The sequence below is a fragment of the Pan troglodytes genome, chromosome 12 (assembly GCF_028858775.2).
Source record: "Pan troglodytes isolate AG18354 chromosome 12, NHGRI_mPanTro3-v2.0_pri, whole genome shotgun sequence".
Lineage (NCBI taxonomy): Eukaryota > Metazoa > Chordata > Mammalia > Primates > Hominidae > Pan > Pan troglodytes.
The window spans coordinates 101,741,076-101,764,097 of record NC_072410.2 but is presented as its reverse complement, the minus strand read 5'-3'; the positions used below and the strand labels follow the sequence as shown (position 1 = coordinate 101,764,097).

Below are 23,022 nucleotides of genomic sequence, written 5' to 3'. Positions count from 1 at the left end.
ATATTCCCCTTGGATCTTACGTATTTCTAGAGGCATACATAATTAATATATGTGTGTTAAAAGTATAAATTAAACAACGAATTGAAAGGTAGCTTACAAGAACTGTGAGGGGTCTGAGATTTTACTCTGCTGCAAGCTAACAAGTCAGCTTGCCACAATGTCATGGATGCTGACAGAAGATAGAAGACCTCCTGAGTTAGAGTCAAAAACGATTACTCACAGCAAAAGCAGTAGCTGGAGTGCAAACTTGGTTGCATTGGTTTCTGGAGCACCAGTTCTGCAGGGCAGCTTAGGTGGTCCTAGACCTATGCTTGCACAAACATGGGTTGTGTCATGGGAGACGAATGTGGAACCTAGAAAATGTACCACTGACAGCAGCCGTGGTCTGAAAGGAGAGCTTACAGCATCTCTCAACACTGCTCACTGGAAATGGCCATGAGAAATGTTCTAGATAAGAGTGGTCAGGGCCTTCCATCCTTGGCATAACCCACCAAGACATCTAGGCATTTAAGAGACCCATGGAGTAGTGTTTCTCAATAGTAAAGAAAGCAGTTAGATGCAGATGGTGTTTTTTACTGTTATGATAACAAAACAATAAAAAACAGACATAAGAACATTTGTTACTTCCTCAGGCCACTGAGCATGGGGTTAACAGTTCCTTCCTTGGCCTCCATTGTACCATAATGGAAACTCACAATGAAGACCTTGAACTATCCAGTAAAAGTTAAAACATTTTTTTTTTGAGATGGAGTCTTGCTCTGTTGCCCAGGCTGGAGTGCAGTGGAGCGATCTCAGCTCACTGCAACCTCCGCCTCCCGGGTTCAAGTTATTCTCCTGCCTCAGCCTCCCGAGTAGCTAGGACTACAGGCACGCACCACCATGCCAAGCTAATTTTTGTACTTTTAGTAGAGACGGGGTTTCACCATGTTGGCCAGGATGGTCTTGCTCTTGACCTCGTGATCTGCCCGTCTCGGCCTCCCAAAATGCTGGGATTACAGGTGTGAGCATTTAAGAAGACAGGATGTGTATAAAATATAATCAGTTTCACAGAAATTCTAGCTGAAATGCTTAAAATAAAGGTTTGGTTTTTAAAGAAGTAAGGTTCAGAAATCTAGAAAGTTAAGGTATATAGACCTAGTCAATCTTTGATAATGGTAGATAAAAATATTCAAAATTCTTCTTGTGAGATTTAAGGTAATGATATGTGGCCAAAGTTGATGTGTATTCATATTACTAAAAACTTTTTTTTTCACACTGTTGTCAGATGCTTATGTATATCTTTTTGGCTGCTCATTGTTATATTTCAAATACATAAAATGTAGATTTTATTCAATTTACATTGATACTTTTAGAAGACTTTGAGAATAGGATGTAAGGGACTTGCTTTTCTGTTTCATCATTAATAATGTGACCCATGACTGGATGACATTAATAAATGATGTTCCATACTAAAGGCAATTCTTGATAAGAGACATTATATTGCTCTAGTACACATGAACCATGAACCAATAATTTCCAATTTCTAAAAGAATTCTTCTCCACAAAGACCACAATGAATTTCAAGTGAGATTTAGGATCTGATTTAAATGAACTTAGAAAAACATTTACTTGTATTTTGTCTTATATCTCTTGTTTCCCAACTACTCTCTAAATCATAGAATTCATAGGAAATATTAACTGCTTTTTAATTTCTCTTTGGGAAATTCACCAATTTTATACGTTCTGAACTAGGAATTTAACTAGCTCCTATACATTTACAGAAAGAAATTGACTGCCACATATTTGTGACTATTGTTACGAAAAGGTGAACACTTTATCCTCGCTACTGAGTTGGGAATATATCTAGATGACATTTATGATTGTTTCCTAAATCAAACAAGATATTTGGGGAAGCTCTACTTGCAAAACATATTAAATGGCAAAGAAGCTTTGGTTAGAAGTGAGGAGGGCTATAAGGAAGAAATAGATAGGAGTAGAAAATAAAAGGGCCAGAATAAATAAAAGAAGTCTATTTTGTAGGCTTGGGGAAGGGAATGTTGAAGCTAAGGGTGGAGCAATGGCATGCAGAAGAAACTGGGGACTTCCAGGGACAAAGGGGAGGCTGGAGGAGAGGAGTGAGGAGGGGCCGGCGAGGTGGCTCCCGCCTGTAATCCCAACACTTTGGGAGGCTGAGGCAGGAGGATCACCTGAGATCAGGAGTTTGAGACCAGCCTGACCAACATGGTGAAACCTTGTCTCTACTAAAAATACAAAAATTAGCCAGGTGTGGTGGCAGGCACCTGTAATACCAGCTATTGAGAAGGCTGAAACACGAGAGTCTCTTGGACCCGGGAGGCGGAGGTTGTAGTCAGCCTAGATCACTACACTGAAGTCCAGCCTGGGCAACAAACAGCAAAACTCTGTCTCAAAAAAAAAAAAAAAAAAGCAATCAGGACAGGTTTTCTCTAAGAGATATGGCAAGCACATCATAGGACAAGAAGGTAGACAGGAGCTTAGGGGAAGGGGCAGAGCTGGAGGTTTCAGGAAATATTAAGAAAAGGAGCTTGAGGGCAATGAGGGTGGAGCTGGCTGGCTGCTCGACCACCTGGAGGGCTGTGCTGGGGAACCAGAAAGAGCTGTGTGGGAAGGAAAGGGATTGGAGGTTAGGCACGGTGGCTCATCCCTGTAATCCCTGCGCTTTGGGAGGTGGAGGCAGGAGGATCTCTTGAGCCCAGGAGTTTGAAACCAGCCTGGGCAACATAGCTAGACCCCATCTCTAAGAAAATATTAAAAATCAACCAGGTGTGGTGGCATGTGACTGTAGTCCTTGCTACTTGGGAGGCTGAGGTGGGAGGATCACTTGAGCCCGAGGTGGGAGGATCACTTGAGCCCAGGAGGTCAAAGCTACAGTGAGCCATGATCACACACCACTGCACTCCAGCTGACAGAGTGAGCCCCTGTCTCAGAAAAGAAAAAGCTTATCAAAATGTGCAAAACTTTTATAATAAAATCTCCAAAATATTGCTGAGAAATCTAACAAATAAATAAATGACTATTTGGATTTGTTGTTGTCTTCAGATGGAGATGACATTCTTTTACAGCTTTATTAAAACATAAATAAATAAATAAATAAATAAATAAATAAATAAAATAAATAAAGGGAGTGGGATGAAACCTGGGCCTTGGAGAGGGAATAGGATAAGGAAGTCCTAGAGGAGGTTGGGGAAGAGAAGAGCCTGGGTGTGTATGGGAAGCCATAGCCTTCTGCCTGTCTAGGAGGGAGGCCACACGGCCAGGACACTGTTTCTGGGAGCAGATAAGAGATACAGTGAAAAGGAAGCATGCTTCCTTTTCATGTCCCACTTACAATGGTCTTGTGGACCAGATCTGGTGATATGTATACCATATTTTCAGAAAAATTTCAATAATATCATTTTTATCAGCCTCAGAGCTATCTATTATATGACCAGAATGTGTTCTTGTTGGACATTTATATTGTTTCTAGTTGATGTTTGTATGAGCATGCTGTACTGAATGTCCCTGTAGCTAAGTCTTTGCTCACGATGGCAATAATTCCATAAAGAGAAATTGCTGGGAATGGGAGAGTGAGTGTGGGGAAGGGGAATGCCAGAGCAAAGGACATAAACAATTTTAAGGTTTCAGATAAGTAATTTTCAAATTGCCCCAATTAACATTCTAACACAAGCATATGATGATCTCTGTTTCCCCACGTCCCATTATCACCAAGTATTATTTTTTAAAAAGGTGAGATTTAATTACATCTTAAATAGAAAAGACATCTTTCTTTAAAAAGTGACAGGATGACTGCAGATGTACAGGCATCAAGAGAAATTATCAGTAGGCAAGTTCATGCTGCCTCCCCGTGGCACATAAAAAACTGACAAGATAGAAAACCAAGTCCAACCAGATAGGGACTATCTAAGCAAGTCATCAATGTTAATTTATTTAGAGCTAAAGTTTTAGAAAGTGAGTGGAAGAAACACAGAATAAATGGACTTGATCTTAGCATATTAGAGGATATGGGAGCTAGAAGAAAAACATTCTTACCACTGACTAGAACATGTGACATGATAGTGCGTGATGCACTCAGAGATGATTTATTAAACTGAGTGATAACAAAAAATATTAACTTTTCGATGTCAGGCTCTGAGGAAAGATCACTCGCAACTTCCTTGAAGGGGCTATGGGACTATCTATATCTTGAGTATTTCACATCTGTTTCTTCTACAAGACAGTGAAGACAACAAGGTGCAGTCTTCTAAGGTAACTATTTCCCTGAAAAGAATACTCATAAGAGTAGTTATGTATTCTGTGTCTTAGACTACGTTTAGGGAAGAAAGTTTATTTTAACATTGAAATTGTTTCTGTGTGCAAAACACTATGCTCTCTAGGGACAAAGCAGGAAAGGAAAAGGGAAAAAGTTGCGAAGACAAATGACGGTTTTTATACTAAAAGGAGTTATCTTCTGCTGTTTTCCAGAGTTCCATCCTCTTCTCTGTTTATCTGTTTCTGCATGATCTCATCTACTCCCAGGACTGCAAATAGCACTTGCACAGTAATCCACTTGCTTATTGAATCTTTGACTTAGATTCACTGTGGATAAACAATATGCTTAGTATTATTTCCATGAGACTTGATGTTGGAGAAACACACATCAAATAATCATATCAATAGGCATGTATTTATAGATTATGATGAGTAAGGGAAAAAGTTCAGGTTACCATGAGAATGTATAACTTAGTGGTTCTTAAATATTTTTCTCTCATACCCCTAATGCTCTCATACCTGTAATGATTGATAATTAATTTACTGATAATTGGGTACTTGCCTAGATTCTTCAATCTTTTTTTAAAAAATAAAGTACTAAAATTAGAGACTACCTGACTTGAAAAATGATTTTCTACCTAGCCATTAGAATGGTCTACAATCTTAATTCCTGGGAAGCTTAACAAAAGGACTTTAAAAAAATTATATGTGTTATTATTTCACCTAGATATGCCTTATTTAACACATATACTCAGAAAACATACTGTTAATTTTAAGATACTTTTTCAAAACTCTTTTTTCAATGAGGTATAACATGTATATATATATATATATATAAAGTGCACTCATCTTCAGTGTACAGGTCAATGAAGTGTTTTTGTTTGTTGTTGTTGTTGTTGTTGTTGTTTTTGTGTGTGTGTCTCACAGAAATTTGAATAATATGGAAAAAGACACAATGGCCCTACAAAGGCAGGCTTCACAATGCTACTATTTTAAACAGCTGCTTATTTGTTCAGTGTTTCAGGGGAATTTACACTTCAGGGTAACAGACAGTAATAAATATAGGTGATGAAGACTTTTTTTTTTTTTTGAGATGGAATCTCGCTCTGTCACCCAGGCTGGAGTGCAATGGCGTGATCTCGGCTCACTACAAACTCCACCTCCTGGGTTCAAGCGATTCTCCTGCCTCACCCTCCTGAGTAGCTGGGATTACAAGCGTGTGCCATCACACCCAGCTAATTTTTGTATTTTTGGTAGAGACAGGGTTTCACCACTTTAGCGAGGCTGGTCTTGAACTCCTGACCTCAGGTGATCCACCCACCTTGGCCTCCCAAAGTGCTGGGATTACAGGCGTAAGCTACCGCACCTGGCTAGGAGACATCTTTATTTATAAATTGGAAACTGGGCAACAGTGAAAGGGAAGGAGAAAAGGGGAACCAACTAGCTGATTCTGACTCGCAGGTGGTTTGGTTCTTAGGCAGCTCAGCCTCAGAAAAAAACACATTTAAAAGATGAGGGTCTGAAAATTGATTCCTTTGGGACTGTTATGCCTGTATACCCCCTTGGGAAGCTTTTGGGCATTTCTAAGTATATAGTACAGTATTCCAGTCATGACTACTCACCCAGACTCAGAAGTCTTCTCAGAGGAAGCAGCCTGTAAGCTGAGAACTGAAGGATGAGTATAAGTTAACTGATGTATAGGTAATGTAAGACCTATATGTTCATGGAGACTTCTTCCAGCAGATTTCAAGTTAAAAAGCATGTAAGTTAGAAAGCAGTATGTGTAGCTTGTCTTTTCACTTTGTTAATGGTTTCCTTTTTGGTGAAAAAGCTTTTTAGCTTTTAGCTTGATGTAATCCAATTTGTAATCCAATTTGCCTATTTTGCTGTGTTTTTGAGGTCTTACCCAAAAAATCTTTGCCCAGATCGGTGTCCTGTAGCATTTCCCCAACATTTTATTCTAGTAGTTCCATAGTTTCCAGTCTTAAATTTAAGTCTTTAATCCATTTTGAGTTGATTTTTGTGTATGGTGAAAGATGGGGATCTAGTTTCATTCTTTTGCATATGGAGATCTAGTTCTCCAGCACCATTTATTAAAGAGAGTGTCCTTTCCCAGTGTATGTTCTTGGTGACTTTGTCAAAAATGGGATAGCTCTAAGTGTGGAATTTATCTAGGAGGAAATATCTGCAAATCATCCCTGCAACAAGGGATTGACAACTAGAATCTATCAGGAACTAAATAACGAAATGCCAAAAAAACCCCCAAATAATCCGATTAAAGGATGGGCAAAAGACCTTCATAGACATTTTTCAAAAGAAGACATACAAATGGTCAACAGGTATATGAAAAAAAAAATGTTCAACATCACTAATCATCAGGGAAATGCAATCAAAACAGCCATGAGATATCATCTCACCCCAACTAGAATGACTATTACCCAAAAGACAAAAAATAACAAATCCTGTTGAGGATGCAAAGAAAGGGAACATCAGTACACTCTTGGTGGGAATATAAATTAGAACAGCCACCATGGTAAACAGTATGAAAGTGTCTCAAAAAAACAAAAATAGATCTGATGGATATCTCAATTAACCTGAGAGAATTGTTACACATTGCATATACATATCAAAATATCATATGTATTCCAAAAATATGTACAACAATGATATATCAATAAAAAATACAAAAAAGAGAAAGGTGTGTGTGTGTGTGTGTGTGTGTGTGTGTGTGTGTTAAAGTGTCCCAAGGTCCCTTGTATTGTTTAAAAAGAGGGTAAAAAGTTAACTTTAGAATTTGCTCCATTAAGTAAGTGTTAAAAATTGTTGAGTGGCCACCAACAATTAGATAGTACCAGAAAAGACAGTACCCGAAGATAGTAGATAGTACCAGAACATAGTACCAGAAAGAATTACCCAAGTGGTAAAGCAGAAAATGGCAGGTGGGGGTAGGGAGTAGGAAGGAGAAATGTATGTAAAGAATAAAATTAAATCAGTTCAAGAGAAAGCATTCCTGGAGAAACCTAGAAAAAGTAGGAAGACAATGCATAAAATAAAATGGTAGAAATCACAAAATATCAGAAATCATAATCAATGTCAATGGACCAAAGGTAAATGCAAGCTTCTAAGACTGACTAAACAAAGAGTAAACAAACAACATTGAGCTACATGTTCTTTATAAAGAGCCACACTAAATCATAAGGACAAGAAAGAAGGTTAGTAAATAAAAGGATATAAAAAGATACACCATGGCAAATACCAACTCAATGAATGTATTTAGCCATGTTAAATAAATGTCAGGTAAAATACCTTAAGGCAAAAAATCTCTTGACATGGAGAAAGTTATTACAAATTGATAAAACGGTCAATTCATCAGAAAGAAATTTTAAATCTTTATGTACTTTAAAAAATATATTCAAAGTATAGAAAAGACAAATAGGCAGACTTACAATAAGCTGATAAAAATCACTTTCTGTAACTGATAAAGCTGACAAGCACTTCAGTAACGATATAGAACACTTGAACACAATTAACAAACTTGATCTAACGGACATAAATTTTATTTTTTTTCTCTTTTTTTTGGACATAAATTTTAAAAATGACTAGGTACTAAGGAAGAAGCAAGTATCAAGAAATTTTAAGTAACTGGTATCATTACAGACCACATTTTCTGGCTACAATGCAATTAATGCAAGTAAGCTACAAATGAATATCAAAAAGCTAATAACACATTTCCACATATTTGGAAATTAAGAAAAATTATCTTTTACCCAGATGGCAAAAGAAATCTCAATAGGAATTAGGACAATTTTAAACTGAAAGATAAAGAAATTATACCATTAAAAACGTAAGGGATACAACTAAAGTAGTACTTGAAGGGAAATTCATAGCTTAAATATATTTTTCAGAAAATGAGAAAGGTTAAAAATAGAGACAGTAAACATTAAACTGAAGAAAATGAAGTAATAAAGTCAGAGAAAAACTAGAAGGAAAGAATACAGATAAGGAAAAAATAAAATGGAGAATAATTACAAGAAAAAACAATACAGATGATAAGACTTGTCAAGAGAAAAAGATATGAATAATTAACATACACAATAAAGGAGGAAATAGTCAAAAGAAAAAGAAAACTGGACTCCATCTGTGAACATGAAACAACTGACGTGGAAGGCAAGATTTTGCCTCACCTAAAATACCTACCCAGATGACTTAATATAGTTGAGTTTCTAATTTTTCAAAGGACAGTTACTTTCTGTCCTTGTTATATAATGTCAGTTAATTGCTGCAGAACACAAAAAAATAGAGTTGTGTGGCTCATTTTATGAGACTAGTAATTTTTCAAATAAAGTGTTTCTTTTAAAATAATTACAAATTTACAGAACAGTTGCAAGAAGAGTAGAAAGAACATGTCCCCTCCCCATTTGAAAGTAAACTGCTGGCATTATGCCCAATAACCCCCGCTACTTTGTCTATTTCCTATAAACAAGGACTTTTCCCTACATAACCCTAACATACCCACTGGGATCAGGAAATTAACGTTGTATACATTAATACCATCTAATTCACGGACCCAGTTCAAGATTCTCCAAAATAGAGAAATAGAATTAAATGCAATAACTTAAATATCTGATTAACTGGTGCTCAATAAATAGACATTTCTTTCACTAATTTACTGGGGACTCCTGAGTTTCTATCCTGGTAGTTGCAAGATAGATCTGTCTGCATGAACTCCAACCCTTGCACAGCCAGGAAGTGGGGTGATACCACCCCAATGTGTCACACCCATATGACAAGCTACATCCTCTCCACCACATTAGCCCGTCCAGAGTCTCTCCATGGCCTGTCCCTGAGAGACAAGGCTGTGAGGCTGCCCACCTGGAGCCTAATGCCAGCTTCAAGAACTCACAGTGGGCACCACCCTTACCAGGCCGCACACAGCCTCCGCCCTCAGGAAGCCAGGGACAGCGCCAGGCGGGACGCTTTGCACAGCTGCAGGCCTCCCCCGGCGCATTCGGCCTTCAAGCCCGCACATGCTCCCTGGGGCCCCTGCGGGATTACGAGGGGGTGGGAACAGGGCCCGAGTCTCCCGCCATCTTGGGCCCTAGCGGTATTTTTCCAGCTCTGGGAAGAACGGCCTGACCCGCAGCAGAGATTCTTGGTAAACCCCAGCTCGGCTTATGTATGGTTAGCCTGCTGTAGGTACTATTGGTTTCCATGGTACTTCCCCACTTTTCTCCTCTGACCTACAGGGGCTTTGGCCTCCCAGGGGCGGGCTGCGATCTGAAGTCTGTTGTGGGATCTTCAGCTGCTTCTGTTCTCCCTACCTCTAATGGCGGCGGCGGCTCAGACTCAGCCCTCCCACCTGGGAGCAGCAGCCCTTCCTCGAAAAATGCAGTTATCAGAGATGGGAGCACCCAGCATATGGGGTCAATGATGGCTGATCCTAATGCCAGGCTGTGTGTGAGTGTGAGAGAGACCCTAATGCCAGGGTGTGTATGACACAGTGATCCTAATGCCAGGGTGTGTGAGTGTGAGAGAAACCCTAATGTCAGGGTGTGTGTGTGTGACAGAGTGATCCTAATGCCAGAGTGTGTGTGTATGTGAGAAACCCTAATGTCAGGGTGTGTGAGTGTGAGAGAGACCCTGTCAGGGTGTGTGTGAGAGAGGCCCTAATGCCAGGGTGTGTGAGCATGACTGAGAGATCCTAATATTGTGTGTGAGTGTGAGAGAAATCCTAATGTCAGGGTATGTGTGTGTGAGAGACCCTAATGTCAGGGTGTGTGAGTGTGAGAGAGACCCTAATGTCAGGGTGTGTGAGTGTGAGACCCTAATGCCAGGGTGTGTGTTAGAGAAATCCTAATGTCAGGGTGTGTGTGTGAGAGAGAAATCCTAATGTCAGGGTGTGTGTGAATGTGAGAGAAATCTTAATTTTAGGATGTGTGTGTGAGGGAGAGATCCCAATGCCAGGTTGTGTGTGAGAGAAATCCTAGTTCTAGCGTCTGTGTGTGAGAGACAGCGATCCTAATGCCAGGGTATGTGTGAGAAAGAGATTATAATGCCATGGTGTGTGTTTGAATTAGATTCTAAGCCAGGGTGTGTGTGAGTGTGCGAGATATAATGCTAGGGTTGTGTTAGGAAGAGATCCTAATGCCAGGGGGTGTGTGTGTGTGTGTGAGTGTGAGAGATCCTAATGCCAAGTTGTGTGTGAGTTGTTGCGTGTGTGTGTGTGTGTGTGTGTGTGAGAGAGAGTGAGTTAGTGTAGACCAAAAGACATAAAGAGAGTTAAGGTGTGGAGGTGCTTTTCTGAAGAAATTTATTTTTGATGAGTCACTTAATTGTTGTACCACTTTGGTATACATTCAATTTTTCTAACCTTTTGAAATTAACAAGAAGTATAAGCTCTTTACAGCATGGCAGCTAAAGCAGAGGGTACCTTTTACCCTCTGGAACTCTTTTTCCAGTTCCATCTCCTAATTTATTTGTTTGATACGTACCTGTCACACTTTCCTCTATTTGTATATGAACACATATTCATGTATACACGTAAGATATCATTTTAGTATGTTTTTTATATTACTCTGACCTCCTCCCAAATTGTACAGGATTCTTAAGACCTATTCATCAGAGCCAATAGAAATTTTTTATTAGTAATTACAAATATTAAAATAAATCCTCTATGAATTATTCTGTTCCTCCATTAATGAACATTCAGGTTGTGCATGTGTGTGTGTATGTGTGTGTGTGTGTCTGTGTGTCTTATAGCTTTAGTGAAGTATATCTGAGATATAACAAACTACACATATTTGAAGTGTACAATTTGACATTTGACACATGTATACTCTATGAAACCACTATAAACGACATCATAAGCATATCCATCACCTTCAAAGGTTTCCTTTGGTCCCACTCGAACCTGCGCTCCCCTTATCCAAGTCAATCACTGATCTTTCTGTTACTATAGATTAAATGGCATTTTCTAGGATGTTATACAAATGGACTCATAAAATGTGTATTCTGCCTCTTTGTGTTTCAGTATAATTACTTTGAGAATCATCCATGTTTTTATGAGTATCAGTGTTTCATTCTTTTTTTTTTTTTTTCTTTGAGACGGAGTTTCCCTCTTGTTGCCCAGGCTGGAGTGCAATGGTGGGACCTCGTCTCGCCGCAATCTCTGCCTCCCGGGTTCAAGCGATTCTCCTTCCTCAGGCTCCCGAGTAGCTGGCATTACAGGCATGTGTCACCACATCCGGCTAATTTTGTATTTTTAGTAGAGACGAGGTTTCTCTGTGTTGGTCAGGCTGATCTTGAACTCCCAACCTCAGGTGATCCGCCTGCCTTGGCCTCCCAAAGTGCTGGGGTTACAGCATTCCTTTTTATTGTTGGATAGTTTCCATTTTATGTGTTACGACTATTGTATTGTTCCATTGTTTATTGTGTTGACAAACATTTGGGTTGTTTTGTTTTTGGCTCTTACAAGTAAACTTGCTGTGAACAGTCTCCTACAAGTTTTTGTATGGACATATACTTTCCTTTATCTTGAGTAAATACTCGGAAGTGGAATGACTGGGTCATGTGGAAGGCATATGGTATATATTTAACTTTTTTTTTTCTTTTTTTTTATTATACTTTAAGTTTTAGGGTACATGTGCACATTGTGCAGGTTAGTTACATATGTATACATGTGCCATACTGGTGCGCTGCACCCACTAACTCGTCATCTAGCATTAGGTATATCTCCCAATGCTATCCCTCCCTCCTCCCCCCACCCCACCACAGTCCCCAGAGTGTGATATTCCCCTTCCTGTATCCATGTGATCTCATTGTTCAGTTCCCACCTATGAGTGAGAATATGCGGTGTTTGGTTTTTTCTTCCTGCGATAGTTTACTGAGAATGATGATTTCCAATTTCATCCATGTCCCTACAAAGGACATGAACTCATCATTTTTTATGGCTGCATAGTATTCCATGGTGTATATGTGCCACATTTTCTTAATCCAGTCTATCATTGTTGGACATTTGGGTTGGTTCCAAGTCTTTGCTATTGTGAATAATGCCACAATAAACATACGTGTGCATGTGTCTTTATAGCAGCATGATTTATAGTCATTTGGGTATATACCCAGTAATGGGATGGCTGGGTCAAATGGTATTTCTAGTTCTAGATCCCTGAGGAAACGCCACACTGACTTCCACAATGGTTGAACTAGTTTACAGTCCCACCAACAGTGTAAAAGTGTTCCTATTTCTCCACATCCTCTCCAGCACCTGTTGTTTCCTGTCTTTTTAATGATCACCATTCTAACTGGTGTGAGATGGTATCTCATAGTGGTTTTGATTTGCATTTCTCTGATGGCCAGTGATGATGAGCATTTTTTCATGTGTTTTTTGGCTGCATAAATGTCTTCTTTTGAGAAGTGTCTGTTCATGTCCTTCGCCCACTTTTTGATGGGGTTGTTTGTTTTTTTCTTGTAAATTTGTTTGAGTTCATTGTAGATTCTGGATATTAGCCCTTTGTCAGATGAGTAGGTTGCGAAAATTTTCTCCCATTTTGTAGGTTGCCTGTTCACTCTGATGGTAGTTTCTTTTGCTGTGCAGAAGCTCTTTAGTTTAATTAGATCCCATTTGTCAATTTTGTCTTTTGTTGCCATTGCTTTTGGTGTTTTAGACATGAAGTCCTTGCCCATGCCTATGTCCTGAATGGTAATGCCTAGGTTTTCTTCTAGGGTTTTTATGGTTTTAGGTCTAACATTTAAATCTTTAATCCATCTTGAATTGATTTTTGTATAAGATGTAAGGAAGGGATCCAGTTTCAGCTTCCTACACATGGCTAGCCAGTTTTCCCAGCACCATTTATTAAATAGGGAATCCTTTCCCCATTGCTTGTTTTTCTCAGGTTTGTCAAAGATCAGATAGTTGTAGATATGCGGCATTCTTTCTGAGGGCTCTGTTCTGTTCCATTGATCTATATCTCTGTTTTGGTACCAGTACCATGCTGTTTTGGTTACTGTAGCCTTGTAGTATAGTTTGAAGTCAGGTAGCGTGATGCCTCCAGCTTTGTTGTTTTGGCTTAGGATTGACTTGGCAATGTGGGCTCTTTTTTGGTTCCATATGAACTTTAAAGTAGTTTTTTCCAATTCTGTGAAGAAAGTCATTGGTAGCTTGATGGGGATGGCATTGAATCTGTAAATTACCTTGGGCAGTATGGCCATTTTCACGATATTGATTCTTCCTACCCATGAGCATGGAATGTTCTTCCATTTGTTTGTATCCTCTTTTATTTCCTTGAGCGGTGGTTTGTAGTTCTCCTTGAAGAAGTCCTTCACATCCCTTGTAAGTTGGATTCCTAGGTATTTTATTCTCTTTGAAGCAATTGTGAATGGGAGTTCACTCATGATTTGGCTCTCTGTTTGTCTGTTGTTGGTGTATAAGAATGCTTGTGATTTTTGTACATTGATTTTGTATCCTGAGACTTTGCTGAAGTTGCTTATCAGCTTAAGGAGATTTGGGGCTGAGACAATGGGGTTTTCTAGATATACAATCGTGTCATCTGCAAACAGGGACAATTTGACTTCCTCTTTTCCTAATTGAATACCCTTTATTTCCTTCTCCTGCCTAATTGCCCTGGCCAGAACTTCCAACACTATGTTGAATAGGAGTGGTGAGAGAGGGCATCCCTGTCTTGTGCCAGTTTTCAAAGGGAATGCTTCCAGTTTTTGCCCATTCAGTATGATATTGGCTGTGGGTTTGTCATAGATAGCTCTTATTATTTTGAAATACGTACCTAAGAAGCTTCCAAACTGTTCTCCAAGTGTTTCTATCGTTTTACAGTTCTTTCTGAAGTCTGTGACCTTTTCACTTACTCTATACCCTCACCAATGTTTGGTACGATTGCCCTTTAATTTCAGCCATTCTAGTGGATGTGAAGTATTATCTTAGTGCGATTTAATTTGCATTTTCTTAATAACAATGATATTAAGCATCTTTTTCAAATGCTAATTTTCCATCAATAAATCTTCTTTGGTAAAGTGGCTGCTAAATCTTTTACCTATTTTTAAATTGGATTTTTTTTTTAACTATTGAGTTGTAAAAGTTCTTTATATATTTTAGAGACAGGTTCTAGGCTATATGTTTTGTAAGTGTTTTCTCACTCTCTCTGGCTTGCCTTTAGTCTTTTTATTGTGTCTTTGGAGGAGCAGAATATTTTAATTTTGATAAACTTTGATTTATTGATTTTGTCCCTCTTTAGCAGTTTGAATTTTTTGTGTCCTATTTAAGACATCTTTGCCAAGTCAAGGTACCTATGATTTTCTGTTTTTTTCTGAGAAGTTTTATACATTTAGTTCTTATATGTGGGTTTATATTCCATTTAGAATAAATTTTTGCATATGGTCAGTTTTTTTCCCTCTTTTAAGCGTATGGCTATCCAGCTGTTACAGCATCATTTGTCGAATTGCTGGCACCTTGGTTGAAAATCATTTTATCTTTTATTGACTTTCTCTAGGTCTTATTTCTGCATTCTGATCTGTTCCAGTGAATTATATTTCCACACCAGTACTACACCACTACCACAGTGTCTTGAGTGCTGTAACTTTATAATTAGTCTTAAACTCAGGTAAGCATAAGTTCTCAAATTTTAATCTTTTTCAGTTTATTTATTTATAACCTATTTAGACCATTCTGTTCCTTTGCATTTCCATAAAAGGTTTAGAATCACGTTTGAATTTCTACCAAAATGCATCCCAGGATTTTGATTGGGATTATGTCAGTTCTGTAGGTGACTTGGGGAGAATTGATACCTTAAAATTAATTTACATCATCTTTAATTTCTCTTAGCAGTGTTTTATAGTTTTAATTTTGTAAGTGTTTCAACAAACATCTTTCAGTATGTATTCTTAAATTCATAAGGATAGATTACCAAGAGTAATCTTGGTATCAAAAGATGTGAGGACTTCAAGATTAATGGTGCTATAAGTTTACATGACAAAAATATTATAAGAATGTATTCTCTTACCTGGAACCTATGAACTTTCATTCTCCACGTATTTGTTTGTTCTGGATATAATCATTCATTTATGTTTTTCCTAATACAGTACATGGAAGAGGAATTTTCATTCTTCTTTCCCCCATACTAGTGATATGGAACATATTTTTATGTTAAGGATGCTTTTTATCTATATTCCATGTTACGGTTTTTTTTTTAATCTGTCATTTGTCTATTCATATAATTTTTTTTTTTGAGATGGAGTCTCACTCTGTCGCCCAGGCTGGAGTGCAGTGGCGTGATCTCAGCTCACTGCAAACTCTGCCTCCCGGGTTCACACCATTCTCCTGCCTCAGCCTCCCGAGTAGCTGGTACTACAGGCGCCCGCCACCACGCCTGGCTAATTTTTTGGATTTTTAGTAGAGACAGGGTTTCACCATGTTAGCCAGGATGGTCTCGATCTCCTGACCTCGCAATCCACCCGCCTCAGCCTCCCAAATTGCTGGGATTACAGGCATGAGCCACCACGCCCGGCCTGTATTCTTTTCTGTATAGCAATTTTAGCATATATGTACCTAACTGTGTTCTTCATTCCTTTTATGGTTTTTGGGTTTCTATCTTTCTTAAGATTGTCCACCTTATCCTAAAATATTTCAAATGTTTTTCTAAATTTTCTTCTAACTTTATGGCATTTTGAAAAGAATTTTGTTTCAGTTTTTTTTTTTTTCACTGTCAGAGAAGAAATATATGGCCATTTATAGAGAAATTCGAAGTGGAAAAATCAGAGAGAAGGAAAAATCACTGTCACTTAGTATAATCCATGGGAAAACAAGTGTTTTCTTTAAAAAATGTTATTATTATTTATTTATTTTTTGACAGAGTCTTGCTCTGTCTACCAGGCTGGAGTGCAGTGGCAGGATCTTGGCTCACTGCAATCTCTGTTCCCCAGGGTCGAGCCATCCTCCCACCTTAGCCTCCTAAGTAGCTGGGACCAGAGGTGCACGTTACCATGCCCCACTAATTTTTGTATTTATGGCATTGTGTTTCTCTTTCAACAGTTGATGAAATTTGGGTAGTTTTCACTTTTAGTTGTTAGGAATAATGCTACTAAGAATGGTCCTGTCCAAATTTTTGTGTGGATGTGTTTTCAGTTTTCTTTGGTCTATATCTAGTAATGGAATTGCTGTTTTAACTTCCTGAGGAATCACCAAACTTTTTGAAAATGGCTGTGCCGTTTTACAGGTGCAGATTGCAGGAGGGTTCTAATTTGTCTACATTCTTGCTAACGCTTGTAATTGTTCGGTTTTTAAAATACAGTCATCCTAGTGTGTCTGAAGTGGCATTTCATTGTAGTTTGTGTTTTCCTAGTGACTAATGATGTTGACTATCTTTTTATATGCTTATTGGCCTTCTATGTATCTTTTCTGAAGAAATATGTAGTCAAATCCATTGCCTGTTTTTAGATTGCATTGTCTTTCCATTGTTAAGTTTGGGATCTTTACATATATTGTGCATTAAGCCCCTTATCAGATAGGTGATTTGCAGATATTTTCTGCCATTTTCAGGGTTGACTTTTCACTTTTCTGATGGGTCCTTTGGAGTTCAAGTTTTTTTTAAACTTTGATGTTCCAATTGATCTGTTTTTTTTTTATCTTTTGTTACTTGTGCTTTTGGAAACATATTTAAGAAGCCATTGCCTAACACATCTTGATATGTTTTCTGTTCCTTATAGCAATACCTGAAACTGGGTAATATATAAAGAAAAGGAATTTATTTCTTACAGTTGTGGAGACTGAGAAGTCCAGGGTCAAGGGGCCACCTCTGGTGAGAGCCACCTTGCTAGTGGGGACTCTGCAGGTCCTGAGGTGGTACAGGGCATCACATGGACAGGGGGTGAGCATGCTAGTTCAAGTCCTTCTTCCTCTTCTTATAAAACCACCAATCCTACTCCCTGATAACCCAATAACCCATGAATGGATTAATTCATTCATAAGGACAGTACCCTCCTGACATATTCACCCCTATTAAATGTCCCACATCTCAATGATTAAGTTGCAATGTGAGTTTTGGAGGGGACAAACATTTAAACCATAGTAGTCATGAAGATTTATTTCAAAATTTTTAAGGAATTGACAGCTTTAGTTCTTACCCGTAGGTTTTTTATCCATTTTCAGTTGCTTTTTGTGCAGATGCTTCTCAACTTACAATGAGATTACATCTTGATAAACTCATTGTAAATTGAAAATACTGTAAGCTGAAGATGCATTTAATGTTGGCAACAAAAGAGATGGTCCCTGCCTTACCATGATTCAACTTAGGATTTTCAATTTCACAGTAGTGCGGAAGCAATACACATTCAGTAGAAACTGTACCTCCTTTTTAAGTAGTGAGGAGCTTTTAGATTTCTATGGGGTTATGTCCCCCAAAATTCCTTGTAAAGCTGAAAAATCTGAAGTCGAACCATCGTAAGTCTGAGAACATCTTGTGTATATTGTGTGAGGTCGGGGTCTGACTTCATTCTTTTGCATGTGGGTATCCATTTTTTTTTTCAGGACCATTTATTGAAAATATTATTTCCCCGTGAATAAACTTGGCATCTTGTCAATGTTTACCTTTTTCAGTGTGTTAATGTTAACAGTGATGGTGCAAAAGCAATGGTGGATAAAACTGCTGGCACCTCGCTGTGAATCAAGGCAATGGCACCAAACTATTGGTAGTCATTGTATTATTTACTACCAAACACTTGCAATAAAAAAGGTGGCAGTTTCACTTTAAAATGTCCTTGATCTAGCAGTAAAAATGAATGATATTAAAGCATGATCCTTGAAAATATGTCTTTTTAATATTCCATGTGGTGAAATGGGAGGTACTCATAAAAGCACTTCTGTTGATACTGAACTGTGCAGATCGACTCTAGGAAAAGCATTTGATGTAACTAGTTGAGTTGCAAACCAGTGTAGCAAACTGAGTCAGATTTGGGTACTTTGCACATTGAAGCAAGCTCCTCACTTTAAGGAAAACAACTGACAGTATCTGTCAATGATAAAATCCAAGTTTTAAAGCAAAAATTAGAAAAGTCAGGAAAGTTATGTCTGCCATTTTGAGTTTGATGGTATCCCCAAATTTGATGACTTTTCTGATGAGATTGCTGGTGATACCAGTCAGTTTTGTTTGGGAATGTTAGGTAATGTAATATGTCGACATATGGAAGATCTGTACATCTAACCAATATTTTCAAATTAATCCATGTGATATCTTATAAAATCATGCATATTTAAAAATTTCAAAGTACAAGATAGGTAGGCCAGTGAATTTTAAGATAATACAAAAAGTTCCCTTATGATTTTATATTCCACATTGTAAACTAACTTCGAAGAAACTATTACTCATTGAGTTGTTGTGCATATCAAAGAAGAACGTCTTCAGTTATATGAAAAAGCTTTTAACGTTCTCCTTCCTTCTCCAACTACGTATTTGTGTATAGCTAGATTTTCTTCACATCCTTCACCCAGAATAGCCTATTGCAACACATTGAATGTAGAAGCAGATATGAGAATCCAGCTTAATTTCTATTAAGCAGACATTGAAGAGATTTGTAAAAATTACAAAACCATGTCACTTTTCACTAATTTTTTGGTTTTAAGAAATATAACCATCTCTCATGAAAATATCTGTGTTTTTAGTGGGTTTAGTATTTTTAAATGAATTAAATATATTTTAAATTTCTATTTTTATTTCTAAAATGATAAACGTTGGTAGATATAAGTTACATAAATGAAAACTCTTTGAGATCTTCAGTGATTTATAGGACTATAAATGTGTCCTGAGAACAAAGGTTTGAGAACCACTAGTTTAATATAACTTTTTTGTTGCTTTTGGTAGAGAGGGTAGGGAGGGGCTAGGGACTACTAAGTTTGTGGGAGGTTACAGTTTTAATTAGAGTAGTCAGGGAATGCGTCACCTAGAAGGGGATCTTCTGACCAAAACTTAGAGGAAGTGAGGAAGCAAGCTGTGCTCTGACAGCAGTTAAGCCCAAAGCCCAGAGGTGAAAAGATTCATGGAATGTCAAGGGAGGAATTGCAGCTTCAGTGTAATAAGTGATGGGAGTGTAATAGGAAATAAGGTAAGAGAAAACACGGGAGGTTTTGGTGGTGGTGGTGGTGATGGTTAGCTCTTTCGGACTTCATAAAGCCATTTTTGATGGCTTTAGTTTTCACTCAGTGAAATTAGAAGCCACTGATTTTTTTTTTCTCTCTTAGCATATTGTATCTTATATTTTAAAAAGATCACTCTGGTTACAATGCTAAGAATATTCACAGGTTGGGATGGGGTGGAGTTAAGGCTAAAAGACTAGTGAGGAAGGTAGTATTACAGATGACAGGGGAAGATAGTTTAGGCCAGGATTGTGGCAGCAGAATTGCAAGTGTCAGATTTTTATATGCTCTGGAGATGAACCCAGTAGAATTTCCTGGTGGATTGTGAGTGGAATGATAGTGGAGTCATAGATGATGAAGATATTTGGCTTGAGAAAATCCTTCATGCAGTAAATTAAATTGATTTTAATGTTGTTTATAGCTTCATTTTTTGCCTATAATTAACAAAATTAATATATTAAAAAAATGTTATGACCTCTGGGTTTTGTCTTCTAAAAGATGTCTCCCTTAGTAAGATTAGAAAAATATTCTTGTATTTTCTTCTAATTCTTTTAGATAGTTTTAATAAATTAGTTCTTTTATCTACCTGGTATTTATTTTTGCTCTCACTAAAGCAGAGTTTCTCAGATTCAGAACTGTTGACATATTGGGCTGAATAATTCTTTGTTTGTGGAAGAATGTGCTCTGCTGTGCATTATAGGATATTCAGCGGCATCCCTGGCTTCTACCCACTAGATATTGGTAGCACTCATTTCCTACCTCAGTTAAGACAACTAAATGTATTTCCAGATGCCCCCAGATGTTCCCTTGGGGAAAAAATTGCTCCTGGTTGTGAACTTCAGTAAAGAATGTTAAAAAAAATGAAGCCCTGATTCTGAAATATGCCTACTCAAATAGTATATCCAGTTTTATTTTCATCACATCAGTGTCATTAACAAGGTGAATCTAGAGACTATTCTGAATATGTGGAAAAGATGGGAGGAGGAAAACCAAAGCACAGATGCTTCAACTTGCAGTCTTTTGGAACATAGTGACCTTGCCAGAATACTGGCCAAAGTTTGAGCAGAATGACCTTAAATTTTGAAAAAGGAAGAATTATTAAGCAGGTTCTGTCCCAGAATGGTGCTTTGCTTGTTTGTTTTTGTGGGTTTTTTTCTTTTGTATTTGCATCTTTCATTTTTATTTTGGCTCTTGTCCATGATTATGTACTTTAGTTGAAACAACAGTGTAAAGCAGTGAAAATGAAATAATGTACGTAGTGAACTGGACTGATAATCAGAAAACCTAATCAGAAACCTAAATCTCTTTTTAGATTTCAATTTTGATCAATTTCGGTTTCAGTTGATCTTCAGTTCTGTGGTCCGAAAAATGAAGGCTCTTATTGTGAAGATCAGTTAAACTAGTGTACTAAAACCTTTAAAAAATTTAAAGCATTATAAGGAGTTATTAATACAAGGAACTATTATTTTACCTGCTTTAAGATTTTTGACAAAATTTATATTTAAAACTTAAAATTGTATCATAGTTCTAGACCTGTACATTGAAATACTGTAGTCACTAACCACATATAGCTATTGAGCATTTGAAATATGGTTAGTCCAAATTGAGATGTACACTAAGTGTAAAATGTACACCATAGTTTGAAGACATATTGGGCTGAATAATTCTTTGTTTGTGGAAGAATGTGCTCTGCTGTGCATTATAGGATATTAATATTAAAAAGAATATTAGTATTAAAAAGAAATCAAATGTCATAATATTATGTTGATTACATGTTGAAATGATAATAGTTTGGATGTATTGAGTTAAAGTAGATTATGAAAGTTAATTTCATTTGTCTCTAATTACTTTTAAATGGTGTTACTGGATTACTTTATATATATGGCTCAATTGTGTTTCTAGTGGACTTTACTGGTCTGGACTTGTTTGATGTTAATTTATAGAAGATAAACTCCAATGAGTGCCATTATCTATAATATATATTCTATAGAATCAGGGAATTTTAGTATAGAAAGGGTTTTCTCTATCAATTTTAATAGTATTTGTAGATTATATTTTCCTCAAACCTCAGGGGAACTGTGATGCTGTGTATTTTTTATTTAGATTTAATTCAGGTGTTTGGGAACTTTGGATTTAAATTTGATTTTTTAAAATATAAATTTTATATAAAACATTCAAATATTATATACTAAATTTAAAAGCAGAAAAGAGCACTAGTTAGTGCCATTAGATTAACTCATTGATTATTTAAGTTGTGGCTATCCCATATTTTTGTTTGACTGTGTTGGATCATGTATGATTTTGGAAGCAGGTAGACTGTTCCATATTTGTGAGCCTGATTTTCCCGATACTGTGCTATCAAACATCATAATAAGTCAAATTATATGATAAGGCTGCTATCGGCTTGTTTTTAATAGAATAACTTTATTAGTCTCATTTACTGACTTCACAATTTTATAAATGTATGAAATTGTTAGAACACTAATGAATCCATTTTATAGGTATTTTGATTTTTGCAAAAAAATCTTTTGCATTTTACATTTTAAGATTTCTGCTGCAGAAAAATGGTTTGAAAAATCCTAATTTAATTAAACTTTTCATTTTACAGATTTAGAGTCTGATTCTAAGGAAAAATAGTTTCCCAAATTTCACACAATTAATTGAGTACTGATATCTGAATCCTGTGTATACAGTGTAAGTACTTTCTGTGATATAGTAGTCTTCTAAGGATTATCATATTTGAATAGGGGTTGGATCTAGAACATCTTGATTTAAATTATGTCTTTAAAATAATACATTTGTTCATTGTGTAAAATAATTAGTTTAGTTTTAAATTTTATATATAAATTGTATTTATATATAAATTGTGTATAAATAATTATATTCATACACAATTTATATATAAATAATTATATTTATATATAAACAATTAGTTTAGTTCTAAATTTTATATATAATATAAAAATATATTATGTATTAAATATAAATATTATATATTTATATAATATATTTTATATATAAGCTATAATAAAAAGATATATACATATTTTTATATATATAAATATCTATAATAAAAAAGATGTATATATATACACCTGAATTTTCTTTGAATTATTTTCATTTGGTCTTTAGATGCCCAAGGGTAGGAGCTTTGTCCATGACACTGGGAACTTTCTTCATGACCCTATTTAGTAAGCATTGTAGAGGCAGGTGAAAGAGTTTGACTGACATCCACAGGATAGGTTATGTTGTCTACCTGATGAAGAATTTTTTTTCATCGTGGGGCCCTCTGGTGAGTATCACATGGGACCTAAAATTTTCCTATGTGCCAATTTATAGAGGCTCATTCACATACCTCTTCTTCAGACGTTTTTGTAATAAGTCTTCCAGTCTTGTTCCTTCAGCATTCCTAATCATCTTGCAGAAACTATTAGCCATTGCATATTAATATGCATAGGTTATTAACCTAAGCAATTTCTTCTTTAGGCAAAGTAGATGTAATGGTAGGTCTTTCTACTGTGAAGATTTTCTTTCATTTCTTAGTCTGCCACCCTACCCCCATTCCCACCCCCACACCCGGGTTGGGGTGTAATGCCTCAGCAGTCTATTTCTGGATGTTACTG

The 23,022-nt window shown here is 36.9% G+C and overlaps 1 protein-coding gene across 19 annotated transcripts in view; it reads left to right on the top strand.

Moving 5' to 3' along the window:
* Positions 1-23,022, top strand: part of TDRD15 (tudor domain containing 15) — a 44,925-nt gene that overhangs the window by 13,312 nt on the left and 8,591 nt on the right. For 7 of the 19 annotated variants that reach the window (XM_063789235.1, XM_063789239.1, XM_063789230.1 and 4 more), the window contains 2 exons: positions 14,766-14,876; positions 22,008-22,093. Coding sequence is in view for 6 of the 19 variants with exons in the window: in XM_054677721.2 (XP_054533696.1) it covers positions 22,659-22,691 (33 nt within the window). In the remaining 13 variants the exon portion in view is untranslated. Of the gene's footprint in view, positions 1-4,143; positions 4,264-9,303; positions 9,463-14,765; positions 14,877-22,007; positions 22,094-22,531; positions 22,692-23,022 lie in introns of those variants that run through there. The other 12 variants (XM_063789234.1, XM_063789232.1, XM_063789236.1 and 9 more) reach the window with 9 other exon arrangements.